At 49.8% G+C, this 21,378-nt stretch overlaps 5 protein-coding genes across 5 annotated transcripts; 1 reads left to right on the forward strand and 4 right to left on the reverse strand.

The window, feature by feature from the left end:
• Positions 1 to 545: 545 nt before the first annotated feature.
• Positions 546 to 5,443, forward strand: BDV17DRAFT_264698 (uncharacterized protein). Its single transcript, XM_073758070.1, has 7 exons — positions 546 to 1,702; positions 1,753 to 2,304; positions 2,358 to 2,783; positions 2,834 to 3,409; positions 3,458 to 3,569; positions 3,617 to 3,886; positions 3,934 to 5,443. Exons 1-7 carry the CDS (start codon positions 625 to 627, stop codon positions 4,913 to 4,915), a joined length of 3,996 nt encoding a protein of 1,331 aa, XP_073615152.1. The 5' UTR covers positions 546 to 624; the 3' UTR covers positions 4,916 to 5,443.
• A 1,587-nt stretch (positions 5,444 to 7,030) lies between these two features.
• Positions 7,031 to 8,204, reverse strand: BDV17DRAFT_291806 (uncharacterized protein; the record flags this gene model as incomplete). The annotated part of the gene is made up of 4 exons (XM_073762207.1): positions 7,031 to 7,275; positions 7,351 to 7,415; positions 7,477 to 7,853; positions 7,929 to 8,204. 4 exons carry the CDS (start codon positions 8,202 to 8,204, stop codon positions 7,031 to 7,033), a joined length of 963 nt encoding a protein of 320 aa, XP_073615153.1.
• A 3,808-nt stretch (positions 8,205 to 12,012) lies between these two features.
• On the reverse strand, positions 12,013 to 13,252 carry BDV17DRAFT_100454 (uncharacterized protein). Its single transcript, XM_073753670.1, has 2 exons — positions 13,099 to 13,252; positions 12,013 to 13,045 (listed from the first exon to the last, which is right to left on the reverse strand). Exon 2 carries the CDS (start codon positions 12,936 to 12,938, stop codon positions 12,108 to 12,110), a length of 831 nt encoding a protein of 276 aa, XP_073615154.1. The 5' UTR covers positions 12,939 to 13,045; positions 13,099 to 13,252; the 3' UTR covers positions 12,013 to 12,107.
• A 164-nt stretch (positions 13,253 to 13,416) lies between these two features.
• BDV17DRAFT_100460 (uncharacterized protein) lies at positions 13,417 to 14,198 on the reverse strand. The gene has a single exon (XM_073753671.1). It carries the CDS (start codon positions 14,071 to 14,073, stop codon positions 13,459 to 13,461), a length of 615 nt encoding a protein of 204 aa, XP_073615155.1. The 5' UTR covers positions 14,074 to 14,198; the 3' UTR covers positions 13,417 to 13,458.
• A 500-nt stretch (positions 14,199 to 14,698) lies between these two features.
• Positions 14,699 to 16,979, reverse strand: BDV17DRAFT_291807 (SAM and PH domain-containing protein; the record flags this gene model as incomplete). Its single annotated transcript, XM_073762208.1, has 2 exons — positions 14,699 to 16,840; positions 16,896 to 16,979. The coding sequence occupies 2 exons, from the start codon at positions 16,977 to 16,979 to the stop codon at positions 14,699 to 14,701; spliced, it is 2,226 nt and encodes a 741-aa protein (XP_073615156.1).
• Positions 16,980 to 21,378: the final 4,399 nt, after the last annotated feature.

Genomic DNA, 21,378 nt, shown 5'->3' on the forward strand with positions numbered 1-21,378 from the left:
CAAATGGATCTCCGTTATTTTGGCCTTCGCAACTGGCACGATGGCATCACAAGCGAACGAACTCTCGGCCCGAGCGAGCAATTACCAGGTTTAAGTAGAGATGTTTGGCAGGCCGCGTCGGGGGCATACTGTGGCTCTGGTAGTAGATGCATCGTCGATAGGAACCATGAGGATGCCTTGCGCAAAGCCTGTGGCAATCTTCGTGTTTATACCGAGGTTGACACCTGGAGTACCTAGTTGACATAGGAGGAGGCTGCGGACACGCAATTCAAGAGGTGCACTCCCACAGTGGCGAACTAGGCATGTGTGTGAAATGAATGTACCTACCAGCAGCAACCTTAACCTGCCAGTTGAATAGCCAACGGAGTCATGCTCTCCTTTTCTCTCATCTTTGTTAATCTGACAGGAACTGTAATGGTAGCCCCCCGCATGTGCCCTGTGTAGATAGCCATGCATGAAGATACTGGAGACGAGGCTGAAAGCGCGCTCAGCCTTGCCGCGATCTCTCTTTTCTCTTTTCTTCAGCTGTCGCCCACAATCTCACTTTTCACTTTCAATCTCTCAAATAACACTCAAGACTGACCGGCGCCTCCTCAATGCCACGATACGCCGCATCGCACAGCCATGAATGGCCACGATCGCCCGTCAAGTCGCAACGACTTCGAGATCGCGATAATCTGCGCGCTGCCCCTCGAAAACAACGCCGTTCTCTGTTCACTAGACGAGGTCTGGCTTGATGCACCTACACATTATGGCTTACGCCGCGCCGAGGGCGACGAGAGCTCCTATGTTTTCGGCAGGAGTGGCCGACATGCGGTCGTTGTCGTCGTTCTTCCTAGAATGGGCAAGGCAGCATCCTCGACCGCTGCGCAATCTCTCAAAATGAGCTTCCCTTTGCTCAACCTTGTTCTCCTCGTTGGGATTTGCGGCGCGGTGCCGAAACGGCGCGATGGGGTCGAGATTATATTGGGCGACGTTATCATCAGCGAGGTTTTGGTCGAGCTTGACCATGGGCGTCAGTACCATGATGGCTTTCGCCGGCGACAAGACACTGTATGGGATGCGCCTAGGCCACCGACTGAAGAGGTTCTCAGTCTGCTTCAGCGCTTCAAGACCCCGATTCTGCTGAGTGAGATGCACAGAAATACGGCTCGGAATTTGGAGAAACTTTTAGAGCATGAGGCCATCAGAACAACTCGTCCGCCTGCTTCTCAAGATAGATTATATCCGCCCGACTACATCCACCGGCATCACTCTGGATGCTTGGAGTGCAGTGCTCCTGGGATGCCCGAAGCCGTCTGTGACGCGGCCTTGACAACTCCCTGCGAGGCACTCGGTTGCGATGAGAGCATATTAGTGCCACGAAATCGACTAGTAATTGAGGATGCCGACAACATTGCGGCAGCCCGTCAAATTCAAATTCACTTCGGTTCTATTGGCACGGGCGACACCGTCATGAAATCTGCTAAGCATAGGGACCAACATGCGGGGAAAGAACTGGTTATAGCCTTCGAGATGGAGGGAGCGGGAGTGTGGAATAAATTCAACTGCCTGATCATAAAAGGTGTGTGCGATTACGCTGACAGCCACAAGAACAAGAAATGGCAAGAATATGCGGCCGCGGTTGCTGCCTCTGCTGCGAAGGAGGTGTTGGGGCATTACATACCGCACGACAGGCGATCTGGGTCGCGAACGCCTGATTGTGAGTATCAGATCTAGATTATTTGCTTGTCTATCTACTTACAGAGGCAGCTCGCTCTGAGTTGCTTTCACGGACCTCGACCTCTTTTCGCGGCCAACTAGATTCTCAAATATTTCCGGCCATCGACGACTCCCTGCCTAAAGATATCTTCAACCGGATGTTGAAGCGAGTCGAGAAGCGATTCGATGCAGACCGGATAGTGTCCTTCAAAGAGACAGATCTCCGTGCTCTCAAGAGGGAGTTGAAGAGGATTCAAGAAGAACAGGAACGGACGAGAACTCTGCGAAACATGAGACGCATTGAACAGTTCGTTGAGAAGATAGACCAATTTGGGCAAGTTCTCGAGACAATAATTGGGACGTCTGAGCCTATCAATCTCATCTGGGGACCAGTAAAGGTGTTACTGCACCAGACCAAAAACCAGCCGGACCTATTTGATACCCTCTTGTCCGCTTACGAAGACATCGGCGTGGAACTGCCGAACTTCGGAGACCATGTTGAGGTCTTCAGGCACAACGTGGGATTGCAGCGGGTGCTTGCTCGACTTTTTGCCGATGTCACAGAGTTCCATGAGAATGCAATGAGACTGTACTTTGGAAGAGGTACGACTTGTTGGGCTGTTCGAATATCAACACTACTAATTAGCGTGAAACAGCCCTCAAAGTCGTTTTCAGGCCACTGTGGAAAGACTTTCATACCCCAAAGTTCGACAACATTGTAAAGCGGATACGCTCCCACACCGAACTGATTGAAGACAAAGCACGAGCTTCGTACGCAAACCCAGGGCAATATAATACAGACATACAAGGGCTCCGAGACCATCTTCGACGAATAGAAGAAGACGCTCTGAAGCTCAAAGACAAAGAAGCAGAACGACAAGAGACAAAACTCAAAGAGGTGCAAGACTGGATCGCAGGTACAGAAAGCGAGACTGAGCATAACAATATATGCCGTGACCGGCATCGGTATCCCAACAGTGGAAACTGGATTTTGGAACAGGGGAGGGTCAAGGAATGGCTAGTTCCAGATCCAGACCAGTCTTACAGTTCTATGTTATGGATCAATGGGCGTCCAGGAACAGGTAAGTCTGCACCAGTGCTTGCAGTTTGACCGACATGCTTATTCTTTCAGGCAAAACCTATCTCGCGTCCGTCCTGGTTGAAGCATGTATGAAAGATACCTCCTGGCTTACTTGCTACTTCTATTGCAACGAGAAAGTAGAGTCGAAGACTTCTGCTCTTGCTATAATGCGTGGCATACTGCTCCAGTTAATCCACCTACACAGAGAATTGGTCCCATACTGCCACTCCAGGATGAAGAACTCACGCACCCCGACTTTGTCAGACCTGTCCATAGCCCATTCCATCATCGAGACATTCTGTGAGAGAATCCCGCGCTTATACATGATTATCGATGGCCTGGACGAGTGCGAAGACGGAAGGAGGGATGCTATTGAAACTTTCAAGAACCTGATCAGGAAGACAGAGGGCTACGCACCAGGGAAACTTCGCGTTCTGTTCTTAAGCCGACCTTTGCCTGAGATCAAGCGGGAGATTCCGGATGCCGCCATCCTTGCGCTGGGGCCTGAACATAACAAGGAAGATATCGAGAGATATTGTCAACGGAGGACCCGCGAACTGGAGAAGTTCGATTTCAGTGAGGCGGTTCTGGCCAATGCGGTGAAGCGCATCTGTATCAGAGCGGATGGTAAGCCATAAACCACCGCGAAGCCTAACCATGCTAATGCTCCTACAGGCATGTTTCTCTTTGCAAAGCTCGTCATGAACAATTTGGCAAAACAGTCCACTATAGGCCGCTTTTGGTCGGAGATTAGTGATTCAAGGCTACCAAATGAACTGGACGAGGCGTACGTATTTCATGAACCACATTTCCACCTATGCTAACAGCGAAAAGGTATACTCGTATCGTGGAACGACTGAAGGATGACCTACTTCCCGAACAGCTGGAGTATACCCGGCTATTGCTCGGCTGGTTAGTCTGCTCCAAGAGGCCGTTGAAGTGGACCGAAATACAGCTGGCACTGTCCATCAACATGGAGGCTCTGAACACAAATGAGCTCGACATGGACCTGAAGCTTGTGGATGATCCTGAGGAATTGTGTGGATCTCTTGTGCAAGTGCTAAAAGGAAATCGGATTGAGCTTGTCCATAGCACTGCTAGGCAGTAGGGTACCACAATCCTGTTGCGCTGCAATCGCTAACGTGGCTTAGGTTCATTGCGAAAACAAGGGAGATAAGTCTAGCTACGGCAGAATGTGATCTTACCCTCCGCTGCCTGCGGTATCTTACTCTTGACGTATTCAAGCAGAACATCGCGACCACGGAGCTTCAACGGTATGCCCTGCGCGGTGACCTAGCCTTCCAGGACTACGCCGTGGCATCTTGGTTCCTGCATATGAAGACATTGGTAGAAAGCAAGCAAGCGTTTCTGGATGGTGATGCGATGTCGGTGGAACAAAATTCCAACAGCCAAGTCGTCGCCATAACCCGAATATTCAGCAACTTTGCATCGTTTTACGACGGCGAGCTTCCAGAAACCATTCTAGACCAATCACGAAAGGACTGCGAGTTTTTCCAGCGGTACCCGTTCTACGACGACCTCATCAGAATCTGGGACCACATCTGCGCCGCTCAACGAGGCGATCTAGAAGCAAGAAACAATGTGAGCCTCCCATCGTTGAAAGACACATTAACGCGAAACCGGACCCTCCTCGAAAATCTCAGCAACGGCCCCAACATTGAAATCGACTTCTCCTCACTATACGACGACTCCCCCTTCCGCTGCCCGAAGGTTATGTGCTTCTATTTTCACGAGGGCTTCAAACGAAAAGAAACTCGCGACAGCCACGTCAACTACCACGACATGCCGTTCCACTGTACCGTTGAAAGCTGCGCCATGAGGTCGTTAGGTTTCCGCTCCAACAACGACCTAACAAAGCACAACAAACGGTATCACCCGGAGGAAGTGGATCTCGGTGAGTCATTTACGAATCTTTCCAGGAGGGAAGTCGTCCCAACAAGGTGGGAGTGTCCCCAATGTCACAAGTTCTTCGTCCGGAGGAATATACTGGAGGATCACAAGCGGTCGCATAAGGGTGAGAAACCGTTTTGCTGTTCGGAATGTGGGAAGGGATTTGCGAGAAAGTCGGATATGAAGAGGCATGAGAAGATTCATGAGAGGAGGAAAAGGTAGTCGGGCACGGTCATGGGGACTTCAACTTGTTTTGGACAGTCTGGTGCATTTGGATAGGTAGCTGGTTAAGCTTAGGGTCATATCGTCTGGATGTTTTATGTGCACAAGACTTCACGAACACGATAATACTGAAACCCATAGTCATACTACTTCAATGCCAGATGATCCACTCACGAGAAGGACTCGATAGTAGACGGGCAAAGAGATCAATCTGATGACTTGATGTAGGGAATGACTAGTTGAGAGGGGCTTCAAAGTATTATAGTCTGGTATATAAGCCAATGGGTTACGTGCGGAGTATCCATTGTCTTGAAGAAAAAAAAGAAAGCGAACTGCCCCCCTGAGTCTGAAAAGTGCAGTGCAGGCATGTCTTTAATACCCCGCCAAGCTGCTGCCTACCAGGGTAGCATTGTTGACGTGGGCGCTAGCATCAACATTGATACCAGCCGCCCTCATTCCATTTCCATTTTCAACGGGCCCCGGGATCTAAAAGTGCAGTGCAATCCCCGGTGGCTGTGCACAGGCAGACCACGGGGCATATTCCATACATTATTGCTGTCCATGGCAGGGCAAAGACTGAGTGGACGACCAGGGCATGGATGAATATGATAGGCCGGAGTGCAGGCTTTGCTGTGCAGTGCGTTCAGCCACGCTCCTTGGTAATCGGAATGAATAGGGTTTCACATAAGGCCCCGTGAGCTGCTGTACAACGAGGCTCGAGGCAGGGCGATACTCATGCCTTATACCTGGAAGCGTGCGCTTAGTGCCCGACATATGTACCCTCGCTTACATAGCTCAGCCTGGCCTGTTGAGTGGTATCTATCTACTAGTGCTGGTGCTGAATTTCAACTTGAGCAGATGATTTAGGTAAGGTAGTTGGAATTTGAGCCCTGCTCTCTATGGTCTTCTGCGCTCTACCTACTCAACACAGCACCAGTTAGAGAGGGTGCTGTATAGCGCAGGGAGCAGCTGGAGGGTAGTTACAGCCAAACCTCCTATGAGGACATCGAAGCCTTGTGAACGGACTCTCTGCAGAATCACGTCATACAGCCTCTATGTTGGTGTTTATCTTACATTCCCCGGTGGCATAACCGATCAAGCCGACCACAGCCATATACTTTTGGCAACTACCTAGGTATTAGGTCCGGACCTTCCGAGGCATACTAGGGTAGCCTGTACCTATCCGCTGAGATACATACACAAAAAACCACCAATCGCCTGCACGGCGACCGGGAACACGATGGGCGTCTCTTTTGTGATGAATCTAGCCTCTACAAGTTCGAATACCGACCGACAATTACCGCAGCTTATGCGCTAAAATTCTGGTGAGGGACTGAGCTTGATGACCCCGGCGTACTGAGCATAATCGTGATACCACAACAATTCTTTGCAGCTAATCACAGCTACTATCTAGACATATTTACTAGGATTTGGAAAACAGAACCTCATCAGCACAGGCCTGTCAAGCCAGTTCGTGTTCCAACCTTAGTGACTAGGAATCCTTGCTGCGTCGTTTTCAAACGTGCTTGCCAGGATCGTGTACATACAGACACCATGAGACTTCCAAGCAGGCCTAGGAACATTCGATTATCAACCAATGCATGTGTGTTTGCTCTTGGGTACATGTCAACGGAGGAACGGGTGAGTCATGTACACAGTTCGACGACGCGAAGAGTTTGCGTGGAACAATACCACCAGGGGTAGCAAGCAGAATGACAATTCCTGCCGCATAAGCTTACAGGGCTCCTAAATGGATAATGATAAGCATATCAGCAAGGAAATGAAAGCAAATCCTACGTCGCAATTCCTGCTCCAAACATGTAAGACTTATCCTGGACGGACGGACTGAGCCTTGCTATTATACGAATGACATTCAGCCCAGCAACCTGCATTATAACCCCTGGCGTGAGCTCAATTGCACCATTTAATATGCATATACCAATAGTGAGAAAAATCAGAGGAAAAAAACAAGATTTGACACGGCCACAGTATCAATAACACGAAGAGCAACAAATACTCAGTACCGTTTACAGGGCCGGCCATGCCTGCAGCAATAAGCGTGGCTTCGATAGAAACCAAAATATACCCTCCCGTCAACGTAGGCTAACGACCGGATTACAGGCTTGATGTCTGTGAAGTGCTGCGATCTACTAGCCGAACTTCGATAGAGGAGGGCCCCTTCTTGCCGAGCTTCCGGTACCAGGTCCGGTTTTGAAGGCTGTTGATTCCAGTCGAATCCGATTCGGGATTTTTGCGATGCAGAAGAGATCGAAACAACTTAGGCAGCATGGGCAAACAGGCACAAATGATGCTGGCGGACAGCTCAACAGCATTCCAAACCACAACAGGCATTGAAGAGTCTAAGGAGCGTTATAGGTTAGCAAACTTGGCTGCCAATTGCTAGGAAGCTTTCCAAGTAAGAGGGCTGTCATTACAGGTCAGGTCATTCATATCCAGCGTCGCGACAACATAAAGACGGTAGATACTTGTAAAACAGACACTGGAGATAGCAGTTTTAGTATATGGATTCTGTTTGCTCTTAGGCAGGTCCATGCACTCACCAGGCCCCGAGCAGGAAAATGAGAGAGACCTGCAGCTTGCGGCGTAGGGGCAGCTGCAACTTCCAGATCAAGGGCTGTGGTAGGGCAAGTACAACAATGTCTAAGCATATGTTGATACAACTGAATGAGATCCAGAAGGCCTTGTAGTTGATATGAGTACGTGGCAGCCATGTCTTCCACTCGGCCTCTACCGGATCAGAGGCAAAGATGAGGCCACAGCTTGTTGATATAAAGTATGCAAACAGGATACCATTAAGTATCCATGTTGCCACGTTGAATGTATTGTTGATCGAAAAAACGCGTCTGTAGAAAAGGACTATCGATACCTTGGTGAGACAGAGTGATGCTACTGCCATTATGTCCAGGGCAATATAGATCTGGTCAGAGCAGTATCAAACAATCAGATACCTAACTGCAAGTTGCTTCTACACATGACAAAGAGAAAAGCTAACCTGGCTGTGTCCTTGTAATGTCGGCTTGTCGTATGGGGCGATGTGGTAGCCCCCCTTTCCGATAGTGACCAACAAGGAGGTACAGATGAGAAAACCGAATGCGACCAACAAGGAACTCAAGCAGGCCCAGTCATCCCAAGAAACCGATGACTTTCTCCGCGCGAGAAACCGAAGGACCACGAAAAGGCTGGCTATAGATACCATGGAGACCGAGAGAGCCAGTGTTTCTTTGCCGATTTCTGACGGCGTGTTGGGAAGAATACCTGGGGATGCCATGATGACATAGTAGATGGGGATGAGGAAGGAGGAAATAAGACAAAGAAGAGCACTGATCATATAATATCTATGTTGGTCAAGACTGTGATTTACTCGGTAAGCTGACTGCATTCAACCAACACTTGATATACCCTGGCCCCAAGCAGGACATTCTGCCCAGAATTCTCCGCTAGTAAGAGGACGTTACATACACGCAAACGCCAGAACTCCCCCTCCTCTTTCTCCTCCTTGTCAGCCTCGTCTTCTCCCTCATATTTGACCTCGCTCTCTCCCCACGTTTCAGGTATTCCCGTCCCTCGTCATTCTTTCCCTTTTTGCTAAAGCATTTTCGCTAAAGGATCCTACAAGAATTCCTCAAGTCCTCTGCTAAGATGGCAACTCTCTTCAAAGCAAAGGCTCCCATCTACGCCCTCGGCTTGATAGCCATCTTGGGTGGTTGCAGATGACGAGTCGCTGACAAATCACTTCCCCTACAAGTGCAGGCTGTGGATGGTCTGATCCATACACTCTACCTGGGGCACAGTCAGTCCTGCGTAAAACGTTCATTGGGATCAAGTATCCTATCGACAACACCTTCAGCACGCTTATTATTCTCTGGTTTCAGGCGCTGGGTGGCTCCCACCCAGCTGCTTTAGCTATAATTTCTACTTTCTTGGAGTGTTTCCTTGCATTATCATTACCTATCTGAATGCGTTACGCGGCAAGAAAGCCTAGTCAGGTGAAGTAGTTTTTGCAGTGGACAGTAGTATTAAACATCTAAAAACGCAGTACGTGATTCATGATAGCCAACCATGGAATTAGATGGGACTTGAAGGCAACACTGAATACTCACTGGGCAGGCTCCCGTGGTCTCATTTGCTTGAGCCTGAGTCTACACTCTAGATCATTATTGTCACGCTTGATCCTCTTGTAGATGAATGTCCCAAATCCATTCTCCAAGTCCCTGATCATCCGTTAACCATAACGTGAGCGGTGGATACGGATAAAGGATCTAGAACGGAGGATGCGAGTTCGAGGAGGCGCCGCGCTATTTCTGCAGTGCCATCAGGCCATATCCAGCTTCGAAAATTTTTTTTTTTTTACTTAATCTTGATTAACTTCGCAGCACCATGACTCTCTGTTTCTGATAGCCTTCAAAGATTTAACTTGTCAACTCCCGGGGAAGCCTAAAAGTGCAGTACCTGACCCCGAGAGTTGTGCGAAATCAGCCAAAAGAAGCCCGGGAAAAAAAGGACTGTCAGAGCCTCGAGGCGCTGCAAATCAACTCTGTACCGAGTTTGTTAGTTCGATGAGTAAATGCAGTGAGCATCACCCAGGCAAAATCGCGATTCCTCCCTCGAATAGCAATCTAGTCTGCTTTAGCAAGGCTCACTCAAAGTGGAGTGAACCGTAAATGTTGGCTGAAACTGAAAGGCTGAGATCGTGGCGAGGCAGTGAGTCCAAGTCTTAAGAAGCTCGACCGCACTGGGCAGCCTCTGGCTCTTTTGTCTCAGGGACTGAACGTGCAGTGCATTGCCAAGTCATGAAGAACCGGCTAGTCTCCTAAGACTTGATCTGTGCGAATCATGGTCAAGGGTGACTCCGTACTCACGCTCAAATAGTGTCTTGCAAGTTACCGAAATATCGAATACTGCCTTTTTAGGCATCGAACCCGACCTGAATCGCTCGCTGGGTTTGTTTATCATGTAGGGCCCCTGTTTATTGTAGATGACTTAGAAAGCCCTGCTCGGACAAGAGAAACCCTTATCCGTAGTCCGTAATCCGTGTCCACCATTCAAAGGCGTTACAGTGCTTGGACTTTTAAGACCTCGCCAGTCCTAAAAGTGCAGTGAACGAGGCGCTTCCCAATCATATCAGGCAAGTGGGTCTTTACTGTACAGCCTCGTTCACTTGAAGTTGGAATATTCGCAGTATCTTATTTTATGTTTGATCTCACTATTGACATTGAGATGCGTTAGTTATATTTTATTGGAATGCAGCATCTGAATGGAGCGATACTTTTTCCCTTACCTTACTGTGATTCGCAATATCCATGATGCTTTCAACAGAGTAGGTATAGCTATCTCAGTGAGTCATTATCGTAGATACTGGCATGTACTCTCTCGAGGAGATCAAAAGTACAGTAGACTACACTGGGACAGTGCCCTTGGTAGAAGGAGGGGCTTGCCGTCCTCGTTTATCAGTATATACCGCACTGAATTCCGGCTAGATATGACTTTGTATTCGTATTATACCCGCGGAACGGACCTTTCACCTGGGTCGTGCAACGTGGAATATCAAATGCCTTTAACGGATGTCATAATGCTAGAGACAGAGGACGTATGCAGAGCATTGGAAGTGAAGATGCGTAGCTAACCTATGTTTACTGTTTATATGTACGTCACCCACCACACAGTGAGGGACCTTACGGCATGGAACTTCGATACCATTGGTTGCTCACCTACAGACCCCAACCCCCCCGACAGACCTAAAACTGCAGTGATACCGAGTGAGCCGCACGCAATCAGAGAAGCGGGCTCTGAGAGGGACTCTCTCGAAGTCAAGGTAGAATCTGGATCTTAAGGCTCTTATTCTAACTTGGTTATTGGCTATTTCAGGACCTTTAAGTGCAGAGAATAGGTGCAGAGAATAGGAATGCGGTACGCAGGCGGCGCGAGTGTCAGAATGGGACTCGATATTCCTGAGTTAGGTTCGTTATACGTTAGACGTTACGCGGAATAAGGGACCTTTAGGCCAGGGGGCTAACTCAATTCAACGCACGAATTCAATGAACAAGAGAAATAAGTGGTTAGAACAGTAAAATGGTGATGAGAGGACGGTAATATGCGTTCGATAGTCCATGGTATGCCAAAGCAAACAAATAGTAACTGGTGGTAGAAATCGTAGACAATAAGAACGAGATAGGTAGTCTCCAGGCAAAAGCAATGCAACCGTATGTACTGCAAGTGTCTGTAGCCTAATATCAGAACCCAGTACTATCGTGCTCATTTCGCTTCCCCCTCCACAAAGAAGCAGCTCTAGACATTAGTTTTGTTATCGCATTCGCACCGACGCGAGTTTCAGGAAGTAGGATGCCAGGCGGGTATGCCTAGCTCGAGTTGTGCGTTTCGGATCTCGTCTGAAATCGAGGAGTTGCGTACTGCTGAAAGGTACCTCGATTACACCTTCAGGGGTATCATGACGAAGGACACTGTTCAATGGTCTTCGATCCTGGATCGAACTACATTGTTATGCTCGCCGGGGACCACTTCACCGAGGCAGTGCATGAAGAGTCATTGATAAGCAAGGCCTAATAGATCGCGGATCCCAGTGTCCAGATGGTCCAAGTAATGCTTGAGGGGATCTCCGTGCCAGAGTTTTGCTGGCAGACACTCCTGGAATTGGCCCGTAGTGAACCGCCACATAATGCCATAGCGCGGGCTATATTCATACATGTGAAGAAAGGCCTGTGGTGTTGCAATAGGAATTCCAGGCGACCTTTGTCTCAGGTTTATGCATTTCAGTTGCTCAACGCCCGTCCATTGCCGAACAAAATATCGAGCGGCAAAATATTCCTGAAAGGTGAGATGCAAGAAATGATTTGTCTGATCTGAGTCTATGACTGAGGCGTCAGATATATGGAGAAAAGGAATCTTCCTCAGGGCTGATGCCGGTGCGTTTGGTTGCGAAGTATGCTGTTGCGCAAGAACATCATATAGCCGGTGTCTATCATCGGCGTTGAATTCAACAAACTCGTTGAAGTACCAGTAAACGCGAGAATCTCTAGAAGTCTCAGCTCATTTGGGATCATGTGTTTTACCTGGACTGCGCTGAGGCCGCGTATTGTGTCTTCGGTGAACCCCTTGGATGAATCATTGTTACAGTCGAGAGACATCCTTTTGGAGTAGCTTCAGTGTGATTGCTTCATAGAGCAAGGTCATTGACTTTGCCTTGTATTCTGACATGAAATTGCGATCCCAACTGCAACACACTCCGTCGAGTTGAACAGGAATAGGAATGAGGTGTCGGATATCTCGGTTGCCAGTGACGAAAGCTTCCGCTCTTTGAGAATCGCCCTCCGTAACTGTCGTCACGTATGCTGCGGCCTGCTCCTTGGTGAAACCAACTATCTCCAGTTTCATGTCGAATGAATCTAAATTGCTCATGGCCGAGCTGTATGGTCTGGAGGTAATGATAACTCGTGGATGATCCAGGAGTCGTACCAAGGAGACTATGCATCGGAGTGTCAGGCTCCCACTCTTGGGACACCTCATCTAACCCATCCAGGATAAGCAGAATTCTGTCTTTCCGAGCCGCGTCCAGTATAGCCCCTCCCAATTCAATGGCGAGATCTTTGCCATCTTTGAGATTGGAGTAAAAGTACAAGTTGTAGAAAGCGCTTTCCAGGGTATGATTCTGTTGCGACCTGTGTTTCAGCCTTTGTAGTGGAATCCATAGTATTAAGTCAAAAAGATTGTTCCACATACCCTGGTTTAGATAGTCATGCATGGTCTTCTTGCATAGCGTAGACTTTCCCATTCCAGCACCCCCATGGATTATAATGTGCTTAGGGGCCGTAGTGTTTGGGTTGTTTGATGCTGAAAAAAGCTCAGGTATTGATACAAGCTTTTTCGAGTCCATCGTGTTGACCCTGAGACGCGGGTATAGTGAGAGATCCAAGGTTCTGCCAGAATCTCGGGGCTTGCCGGAGCGGACTATCCTCACGACGACCATATTTATGTAGCATTGGCCCATTGGTAGTAGCTCCCCAGATATTTGCTGGACTTGAAGACGTCGTTCGGCAGTGTACTAAGATTGTAAAGCTTTGGCCAAGTCAGAAGCCTGGGGCTTCATTAGAGAGGCTATGAACAGGTCAGTCTTCAATTGTACAACTAATCAGACTAATTGAACTCACGGTATTGAGATGTGACTGGTCAGTTGTGAAAAAAAAGCTCTAGAGGCAGATGCAGTGACAGCTGCAGCATAAGCTTGCCATCGCGTGTTTTTGTGACTGTAGGCGTAATCGCAAACTCCTTTAATGATTATATATGGCACATTGCCCCAGAAACCGGCGCCCACCATCTCGAATGCAATAACGCCTTCTGCGGCTGCTATGTCGTCGCGGTGCTCTCCAGACTTCAAGACCCTGTCGGCGGACGCGACTTTCCCGATTTGAATGGAGGGTATTGTAATGCCCGCAGCGAGCCAATTACGGCGAACGGCATGTCCAGCACATCGTGCTCAGCCCCAGATACGTCCACGCCTCCGAGTTTGTCTACAAGAACTGAAGATGTGAATATGTCTGCTGTTGTAGTTCATGCCGCGTTGTGCGGCCTTTTAGGGCTGCTAGGAAAGATCTGATTTTCGGGCTTGGTCTGTCCAAAGCCTCCGTGGGATCGATCTTTCGCCGAAATCCATCTGGGTTCTGTCTCTCGAAATCATATTCATCGATACCGCTGCTGATAATAACATCCTCAAGGATGATCTCCTCTTTGCTGGGAGAAAGAGGGATTCCTCCACAAACGCCAAGCAGCAAGGCAAGTTCGATGCGCCTGTAGCTCATACGCAGACTTGCAGCAGCAGATGCTGCGCTGCACTTTCCCATCGCTGGAAGGTAACAAAGAACAACATGATGTCCGGCGCTGTAGATTAAGCAGAGACCGCTACGCGCTTGAAGACGGAAACTGGAAGAGAGAGACATCTGGGCTGCTGACAGGAATGCGCGCAACGAGTGGTAGATCTGCATCGCTCTTTCCTCATGGGTATATATCAGCACCTTGGTACCCTGCACAACTTCACGAGTCATACTAACGGAAGACGGAGGGCTTAAGGCGAATGGATATGCAGGGTTTACAGGAACGCTGATTCCGACACCAATGTCGCTATTCATTCATATATAACTATTCTACCTTCTACCCACCAAGTCGCTCACTATCTCCCTCTTTCTTATCAACCTGGCTCAATCAATCAATCAGTCAGACTAGGTACATGGACATCCATATGCATGAATCTAAGCATGTACATCTTGAGCAATCTGAGAACACGAACGAAACGAAACGAAACGAATTTGAAATTGAACAACGCAGAAAATAAACAGGGGAATCAGTAACAATCATAAGACAAAGACAGAAACAGCAAGAATGAACCAAAACGGATGGAGTATCTCGGGTATCGATGTGAAATCTGATTTCTGCTGCTGCTGCGTCGGCCTGCGACGAGGTGCAGATGCGATGCGAACGTCCTGGGACGATGGGAATCTTTCTTTGGTGGTCGTTAGGTCGTCACTTGTATGTATGTATTAGACATAGATAAGAAAATGAAAATGAAAAGTGAGCGGCAATGAGAATAAGAGTGGTATGTATGCAAGTGGAAGTGCGTAATTCGATGCTAAACCGGACCAATGAATGCGAGCAATCTGTGAGGTGGGAGGTCGGGTTCAAGGATAGAATACAAGGCGATTAGTGGGATCGGGGTAGATATTTTTTTTGTCTTTTGTTTTCTGTTGGGTTGCGTCTTTAGATGAAGTTTCCGTTGACTTGCATCTCGGCGCCGCCCTCCTTGCCCTTCTTGAGGGCTTTGGCGAGCATGAGCTCACGCATCCAGTCGATGCGCTCGTCGCGGGTCTTGACGGCAAAGTGGTGGCTCTTTATGTCGCCCTTGTTGCTGCTGAAGAGCATCTTCTTCTCGTTCTCCTTGGAGGCCGGGACAAGAGAGAAGGCAAAAGCGGCGTCGTCGGCGCATGAGTTGGCTCCGGAGCGGAGAACAGATTTCTTGAAAGCCGCGGTGAGCTTCGAGTTTGTCCCGACGGAAGAGCATGCGACGGTGTAGTCATCGACATTGATGAGGTCGAGGGCGCGCGAGTGGCGAAGAGCGGCGAGTTCATCCTTGTGCATAGCGAGGTTGGTGCCGCGCAGGGTGAAGTGGGCGTCTTGCCAGTCATGGCGGAGGAAGCGAGCGGGCTTGCGCTTCTTCATCCAGCCGCTCTTCGTGACGTCCGGGTCAGACGACAGAGCCGAGTTGTAGCCGTGGAGTGGAACTGCTGGGATGCGGGGAGTCTTCTGCAAGTCGGAGGGGTTCTCGATAGGGGTGAGAGGCTTGCCTTCACGGACACGGGGCAGGGGCTTGTTCAGGTTGCTGTTGGCGCGAGGCCGGGTGGAAGCAGATCGCATAAATGGCTCCTGTTGTTGCTGGCGCTGGAACATGAGGTTTCCGTACTGCATGTTTGGTGGGACAGATTGGGAAGTATCACGGGAAATCGGTCCCTCTGGGATCGCGGTAACCGGTACATCGGCCTCGGTAAAGGGTGTGCCCTGACGGTAGCTTTCGTTGGAAGGCATGTATTGAGCGCCAGTGAAAGGACCGTACTGCTGGGTAGCCGTTGGAGAGCCATAAATCGTAGTGTCGGGCTGGGCCGTGGTAACTGCGGTGGTCAACTCATCCGAGTCCGAGTCGACGGGAATAGTTAACTTCGGCAGAGTGCGGAGATTCTGAGACATAGTCTTGCCTCGGGAGAGAAAGGCTGGCGCTGTTTTTGGGGTCCTAACCCGTTCAGGATAGACAGGCTCAGAGTGAGCCATGCTATCTTCGCTGTCCGAACCAGAGGGAGGTTCGACACCCTGGTAGGTCAGGAAGTGCCGGATGCTCTCCTGTGGATCGAGCTTGGAGACCTCATTCAAAGCTTCAGCGCAGAGGCGAGGGGTCTGCATGGCTCCAAAGACATCTGAAGAGGCAGCCACCGAGGGCTGAGCATCTGAAGTTGGCCGCAACAAGTTTTGTGCTGTGATCGGGTTTCCTGGGTTCCCAGCCACCAAAGCGTCGCCGGCGGGTGAGAAAGTGTGTTCAGGGTATTCAGCAGCGAGCTTCTCAATTTGGCGCTGCCGCCGCCTGTACTTGGGACAGTTCTCTCCCTTGGAGCAGTTGTGAGGCTTAGGGAGGACTTGCTCGATGCCCACAATCGACACATGACGATCCTGGCCTCCGTGGTTCTCAAAGCCAGAGAGAATTTCTCCAGTTGGCGAGACGGACATGACGTACGACCGCTGCTTACTTGGCGACAGAGATCGAGTGTCAGATCGGGACTCGGGTCGTCGAGGGGCTCCTTTTAGCATGGTGTTGCGGAGGTGGTCAATCGAGCCAATGACCTGGTGACGCTTGCCGAACGATTTGATACCCAACTCCTTGAGGTCCTCGGTCTGAAGTGTGAGGAGAACGGTACCGGTGATGTCGTTGATGAGGAACTTGTTAATGACAGACTCATCGTATCCACCAATGTGCATCCAGTGGGCCACCTGGCTTGGTGTCCAGTCGCGGATCTCCTGCTCCGAAACCTGTGAAACGTCGGGGTGTAGAGGAACGTAAGCCTTTGGTGTGCATGGCGAAAACATATACTTGTTGGATGGGGTAGGCTCGGCAGAGCTTGGAGGCTCAGATGCTTCTGATTGAGTGAACTGCGTTCGTACTGGTGACCTCTCAAAGTATAGATCAACTTCTGCTGATGGAACTGAGTTCTGGGATCCAACAGATGAACGGAACAGATGAGGACCTGAGGGTCCCTTGGTCATTTTATCGAGGTTCTCGAACGTGAAATGTTGTCTTATGGCCTGGTCGGGTGTTGGAGGGTCAAGGGTTGTCAGCGAGGACCTGCTGTCATAACCGAACTGAGATACAAAGTCAGTGATGTGCGTTGAGCAAGGCAAGGAAGGCCATGCTTACCGAGCCCATGCTAACCCGGGGAGATTCTTCTTCATCGTCGCTGTACTCGAAGTCTGTATCGGCAAAGTCTGTCGTGTTGGACATGCGAGTTTGTACGACGGTCCATTCCGGGTAAAAATGACCCGCGGCCTTGGTGTCGACTCGTGCAGGCCCTGCCCTTCGTCGAGCACGAAGGTTGGAGGCCTGGTTTGCTCAAGTCAGACATGCCTCTATGATGAGCGGCGGTACTTCCTTACCATTGTAGATGTGACAGGAAATATGAATCAGTGATGTGTGGATTCAGCGTAGAAAGGAATATCAATCAATCATCAACGTCAATTAGTAGCAGTTGACCGACAGCGAGACTGCATCATCAGGTGAGATGTAGAAAAGAGGAGCAGGAGAGAGAGAAATGTGAAACGAGAAGGAGAGGGCCAGTATAAGAACGGGCGAGGAGGTGAGCCAGCGCTTAAGGCGAGAGCGACAGTGGCAGGGAGGGGTCGGTTGAAACGTAGCCCCGGCGACAATCACTCTGACAGGTCGCTGTCGGCCATGGCAAAATCCGTGAGGACCGTGACTCGCAGAGAATAGTGAAACATAGCGTCTTCATCTTCACAATCGACTGGGATGCAGCGAAGCCGAGTGGCCAGGCTGTGAGGGGAGTGCTTGCGATAGGACGGTGATGTAGTGATCACCTTGCAGTAGTTGAGGTTCGTGGCTGTTAACCCGCAGTGGAGCCAGCCAGTGAGATGACAGCGGCAATAAAACCCAAGCCGGAGAGAGGGGCGCGAGAAGTCAAAGAGGACGATGAGAGGTGGATTGTGTTCTCTGTACGCGCCGGGCTGCGGGAAGCCTTCGTTCAGGACATGTGACTGGCTGGCCGGCTTAGCGCTGCAGAGGATGTGCATTCCCCCATCCTCTCTTCTCACCTCTCATCTCCTCCCATCTCTGCCAGGGATGCTTACCGATACCCGACGCCTTCTCGAGCAATCATACTTCCTCTCTACGCGCCTTGCCTGTTCTCGAGTCGCTGCTGCCGTTCGTCCTCACCCAATCGCCTCACTCGGTGGCTGGCTACCCAGTTTTGTCAGGCAATCCTGCATCCTGCGCCAGAGCAGAGATCACGATTCGTGAACCTAAATCCCTGGGTCGGCCATTATCCCTGAACAGGATGTTGTTGAGTCGAATGAGCGTCAACCCTGCCAGGCCTTTTACTTAAGGCGCCTTCTCCCCAGCAACCGATGACGGAGTCTGAGCTCGTGAATTCCATTTGTTCATTGTCGAGCACTGTTCTCTTTACTCCTGGACAAAGCCAATTGAAAGGATACTTATCACACGACAATCTCGATCCTGCTGACAATAGGAAAGATACCTCTCAGAGCTCTCCTCACCACTCAACGAACCAACCTCACTCGCCAACTCCAACCACTGCCACCGTTCAGCCCAGTTTGCCTTGCACCGACAAGTCATCACCTAAAAGGCTACCCGTGATCCAGACCCGGCCCAAGCAGTACCAGCAGTAGGGTATGTGCACCATGCAGACGCAGTGCAGAATTCACATCCTTCCCCCGCCCAGTAGGTAATCAAAGTAGATTGCGGTACAAGGGTACCCGCAATCTATTCGCTCAGGAGGCACGAATTCTGGTGAGAACTGAACCGGCGATGTTACACCACCAGCCGTGTTCCTGCCCAAGTCCAACCCTATCCCACAAACCATCGTGGAGTGAATAATTGTTGGGGACGGCACGTCGAAGGACTCTCCCCTCTCTACTTCCGGCATCTGATGCGAAGGGAAAGGATCAACGACTCTCGGAGTGTCGCTAGCCTCGCAACGACGAATTCTCCGAGCGGGGCTGGACGTTGTCAGTTGATAGTTTGAACGGTCGGTGTAATTGTGACGGGACCCAAATCCCATCCCGTGCCGTTCCCAGCCCTCGTACTAGGTAGACTCGTAGTATGCAGTTACTCACGTGGTATCTACGCCCCCTTACTGTAGTCACCGACTCACGAGTCACCACTCACCGCACAAACTGGATCGTGGATGCTCTCGGGGTGGGATAATCATCCAGAGCACGGCCGTCAGGTCCCAAATGCTTTAACGGACCAGTCAAACCGCATTAGTCGGGTATAAGCCGGTTCGGTGTCTCGCGCTTGACACGTTCTATCGCCGGCACATTCTGCAATGGAACATTCTCGGCTATACAAAGTCCTCGTTATAGTGTAGAAATCTGAGTAGGAGTTAGAAGCACGGAGTAATTCAAGCACTTTGAATACGGAGTACGGCATAACTTATTCACTGTTGAGTTTAAGAGCCCTAGTATATCGAGGAATACAGAGTGCGGTATACATGGATACATATATTTTGCTGAAGTCGACCCGCAGCACCTGTGCGATACTTGGCACATCACAATTACTAGCCACGAGCTTGTAGCGATCGAGTCCGACTTATGCGAGAGTCGGCGCATGGATGCAGTGTCTGCCTAAGTCACGAGATCTAGACGTAATGCGGTGCGACGAGGACGTAGCCCGAAGTCGCCTATAATGTAAGTGCACATTGAGAACCTAAGCGATTGTCCATAGAGCCATAGATCTCGCTTCCAAGTTCCATGACGCTTGTCAGTGTCTACCGATGATACCTGGACCCCACGAGCCACGACCCACACGAGCATGCAAGCTGGAGTGTGGTCCAAGCTTCATGTTTCAAGTTTCAAGATTCGATATACTCTTAGAAAGTCATAGTGAGCATGAAGCTTCTATTTTCGTACGAGCTGAAGAAGAAAATGGATGTGATGACGGGGGTTAATATTCTTGAGCGGTAAGAGTAGACTGTGAAGGATCTATTTCTGGTGCAGAGAGTCGATGAAGATTGCTACGTAGCGAGCGGCACGGAGTATGGGAGAGCGGTATAGCTAGTCTTCAGCGATAAAGGTAGACAACTGTAGATCGTGAAGGTGCTATTTCTGGCGCTGTAAGAACTCGATGAAGCCTATAGCGAACGGCACGCCGGCACGGAGTGTAGTATGGCGGTATAGTTAGCGAGCGGTATGGCGTGTATACTGTAGTCTCGATCAAGAAAACCTATTAAAAGAAAGCAATCTACGATACGGGGTAGTTTATCGGCAAGTAAAGACTAGCTTAATCGAATGTAAATATAGAAGCAGCATGGGAAATGGAATTCTGATTTTGAGGAAATGGGCAAATCAGCAGTGCCATTGAACCAACAGATTCCGGGGAAGGGTAAAAGTACGGAGAAGCGGCGGGGAAAGGCAACGACAAGCTGGGAGCTCGGAATACCCCGTAGCCGACAGTTAGCGATGGAGGTTCCGAGGCAGCGACTACGTATCTGAAAGGGACTGAAGTGTTCAAAGAAGCCACGCCAAGTATTGGAGCCAATTTTGCGGTGATTCCCTGGTCTTTCCTCGTTTTTCTGAGCGCGCTATTGGTGGCTGGTAAATTAACAACAATCTCGGCGGCTAAATAATGCTAATTACTGCATCTTCGGAGAAGTTATTAATAGGATATCCGAGCTAACAGGGCTCCTTTAGCTATATTTAACCACGCTAGTGCTGCAGCAATGGGAGCTAATGTGCTGATTAGGTGCAGCAAAGGCGATTAACTGTTGCTAATTAAGGAGACTTGGATGGAAAAAAGGTCCAATGGAGAGCCCGGCGGTTATTTTCACTCCACTCAGGGAGCGGGCCGCAATCCACCCTCCTATTTCGGCGGTTTCATTGGTTGATTTATGGATTAAGCGTCTTGGCTCCACAACTGTCGTCACATTGTAGTTCTGCCATTTTTGAGGTGTAGACGTGCGGAAAAAGATCATTGCAGTCGGGCTTCCGAAAGGTATACAGTTATCTGGGCAGATTGGTGACGTCGTGGATGGCTGCGGAACTGTGTTGAAAGCCTGAAAAAAGGGGTGGTCAGAGCTATTGAAAGGCGCAAAGAGAAATCGGTGATGTTCTCCAAGGCAGGCCAATCAGGGGCGATCATTTAGGCGCCGGGGCATCAGATTGACATATTGACAGCACCTTTGTCCTAGGAATTCCTGCGCCTAGAGCTTATCCCTGCAAATTTCGGGCCCGCAAATGCGTGTCTAAAGTCATTTTGCTGCATAGCGGCGGATGGGTAGATCAGCATCAACACCATTCAACCCCAGGGCGCTTGGATCAAGTTACACCTTATTCCCAAGCCATTTTACCCGCCCACTCTAGACTTGTTTCTCAATATCTAGATCGTGATATCTTCTGCGATTCGCTATCTGCGCAGTTCTCCACTTATTCTTCGATTCTTCTGCTTCCTGAAACAATCTCCATCCCCGGCTGATGGCAAAAATAGAAGCACCTTATTCACATCCTTGTTTCAAGATTTGATCATGATACCTCGACGCTTCAAGCTTCATAAAGACCCTCACGGCCCTGCATCCTTTGGGCCCCATCCTCTGTTTCATCTTGACTTCAGAGAGCATCATCCTCATTCATCATCCTTCCCCTTCACTCGTCTT

Source organism: Aspergillus undulatus, assembly GCF_047715775.1.
Source record: "Aspergillus undulatus strain CBS 261.88 unplaced genomic scaffold BDV17scaffold_27, whole genome shotgun sequence".
Classification (NCBI taxonomy): domain Eukaryota; kingdom Fungi; phylum Ascomycota; class Eurotiomycetes; order Eurotiales; family Aspergillaceae; genus Aspergillus; species Aspergillus undulatus.

What these genes read in the sequence shown, in the direction of transcription:
- BDV17DRAFT_264698 (XM_073758070.1), top strand. Translation starts at nt 625, where the DNA reads ATGAATGGCCACGATCGCCCGTCAAGTCGCAACGACTTCGAGATCGCG. An exon ending in CAATGGGCGTCCAGGAACAG is followed by an intron (nt 2,784 to 2,833) that starts GTAAGTCTGCAC and finishes TTATTCTTTCAG; the next exon opens with GCAAAACCTATCTCGCGTCC. An exon ending in CATCTGTATCAGAGCGGATG is followed by an intron (nt 3,410 to 3,457) that starts GTAAGCCATAAA and finishes ATGCTCCTACAG; the next exon opens with GCATGTTTCTCTTTGCAAAG.
- BDV17DRAFT_100454 (XM_073753670.1), bottom strand. Translation starts at nt 12,938, where the DNA reads ATGGGCCAATGCTACATAAATATGGTCGTCGTGAGGATAGTCCGCTCC.
- BDV17DRAFT_100460 (XM_073753671.1), bottom strand. Translation starts at nt 14,073, where the DNA reads ATGAATAGCGACATTGGTGTCGGAATCAGCGTTCCTGTAAACCCTGCA.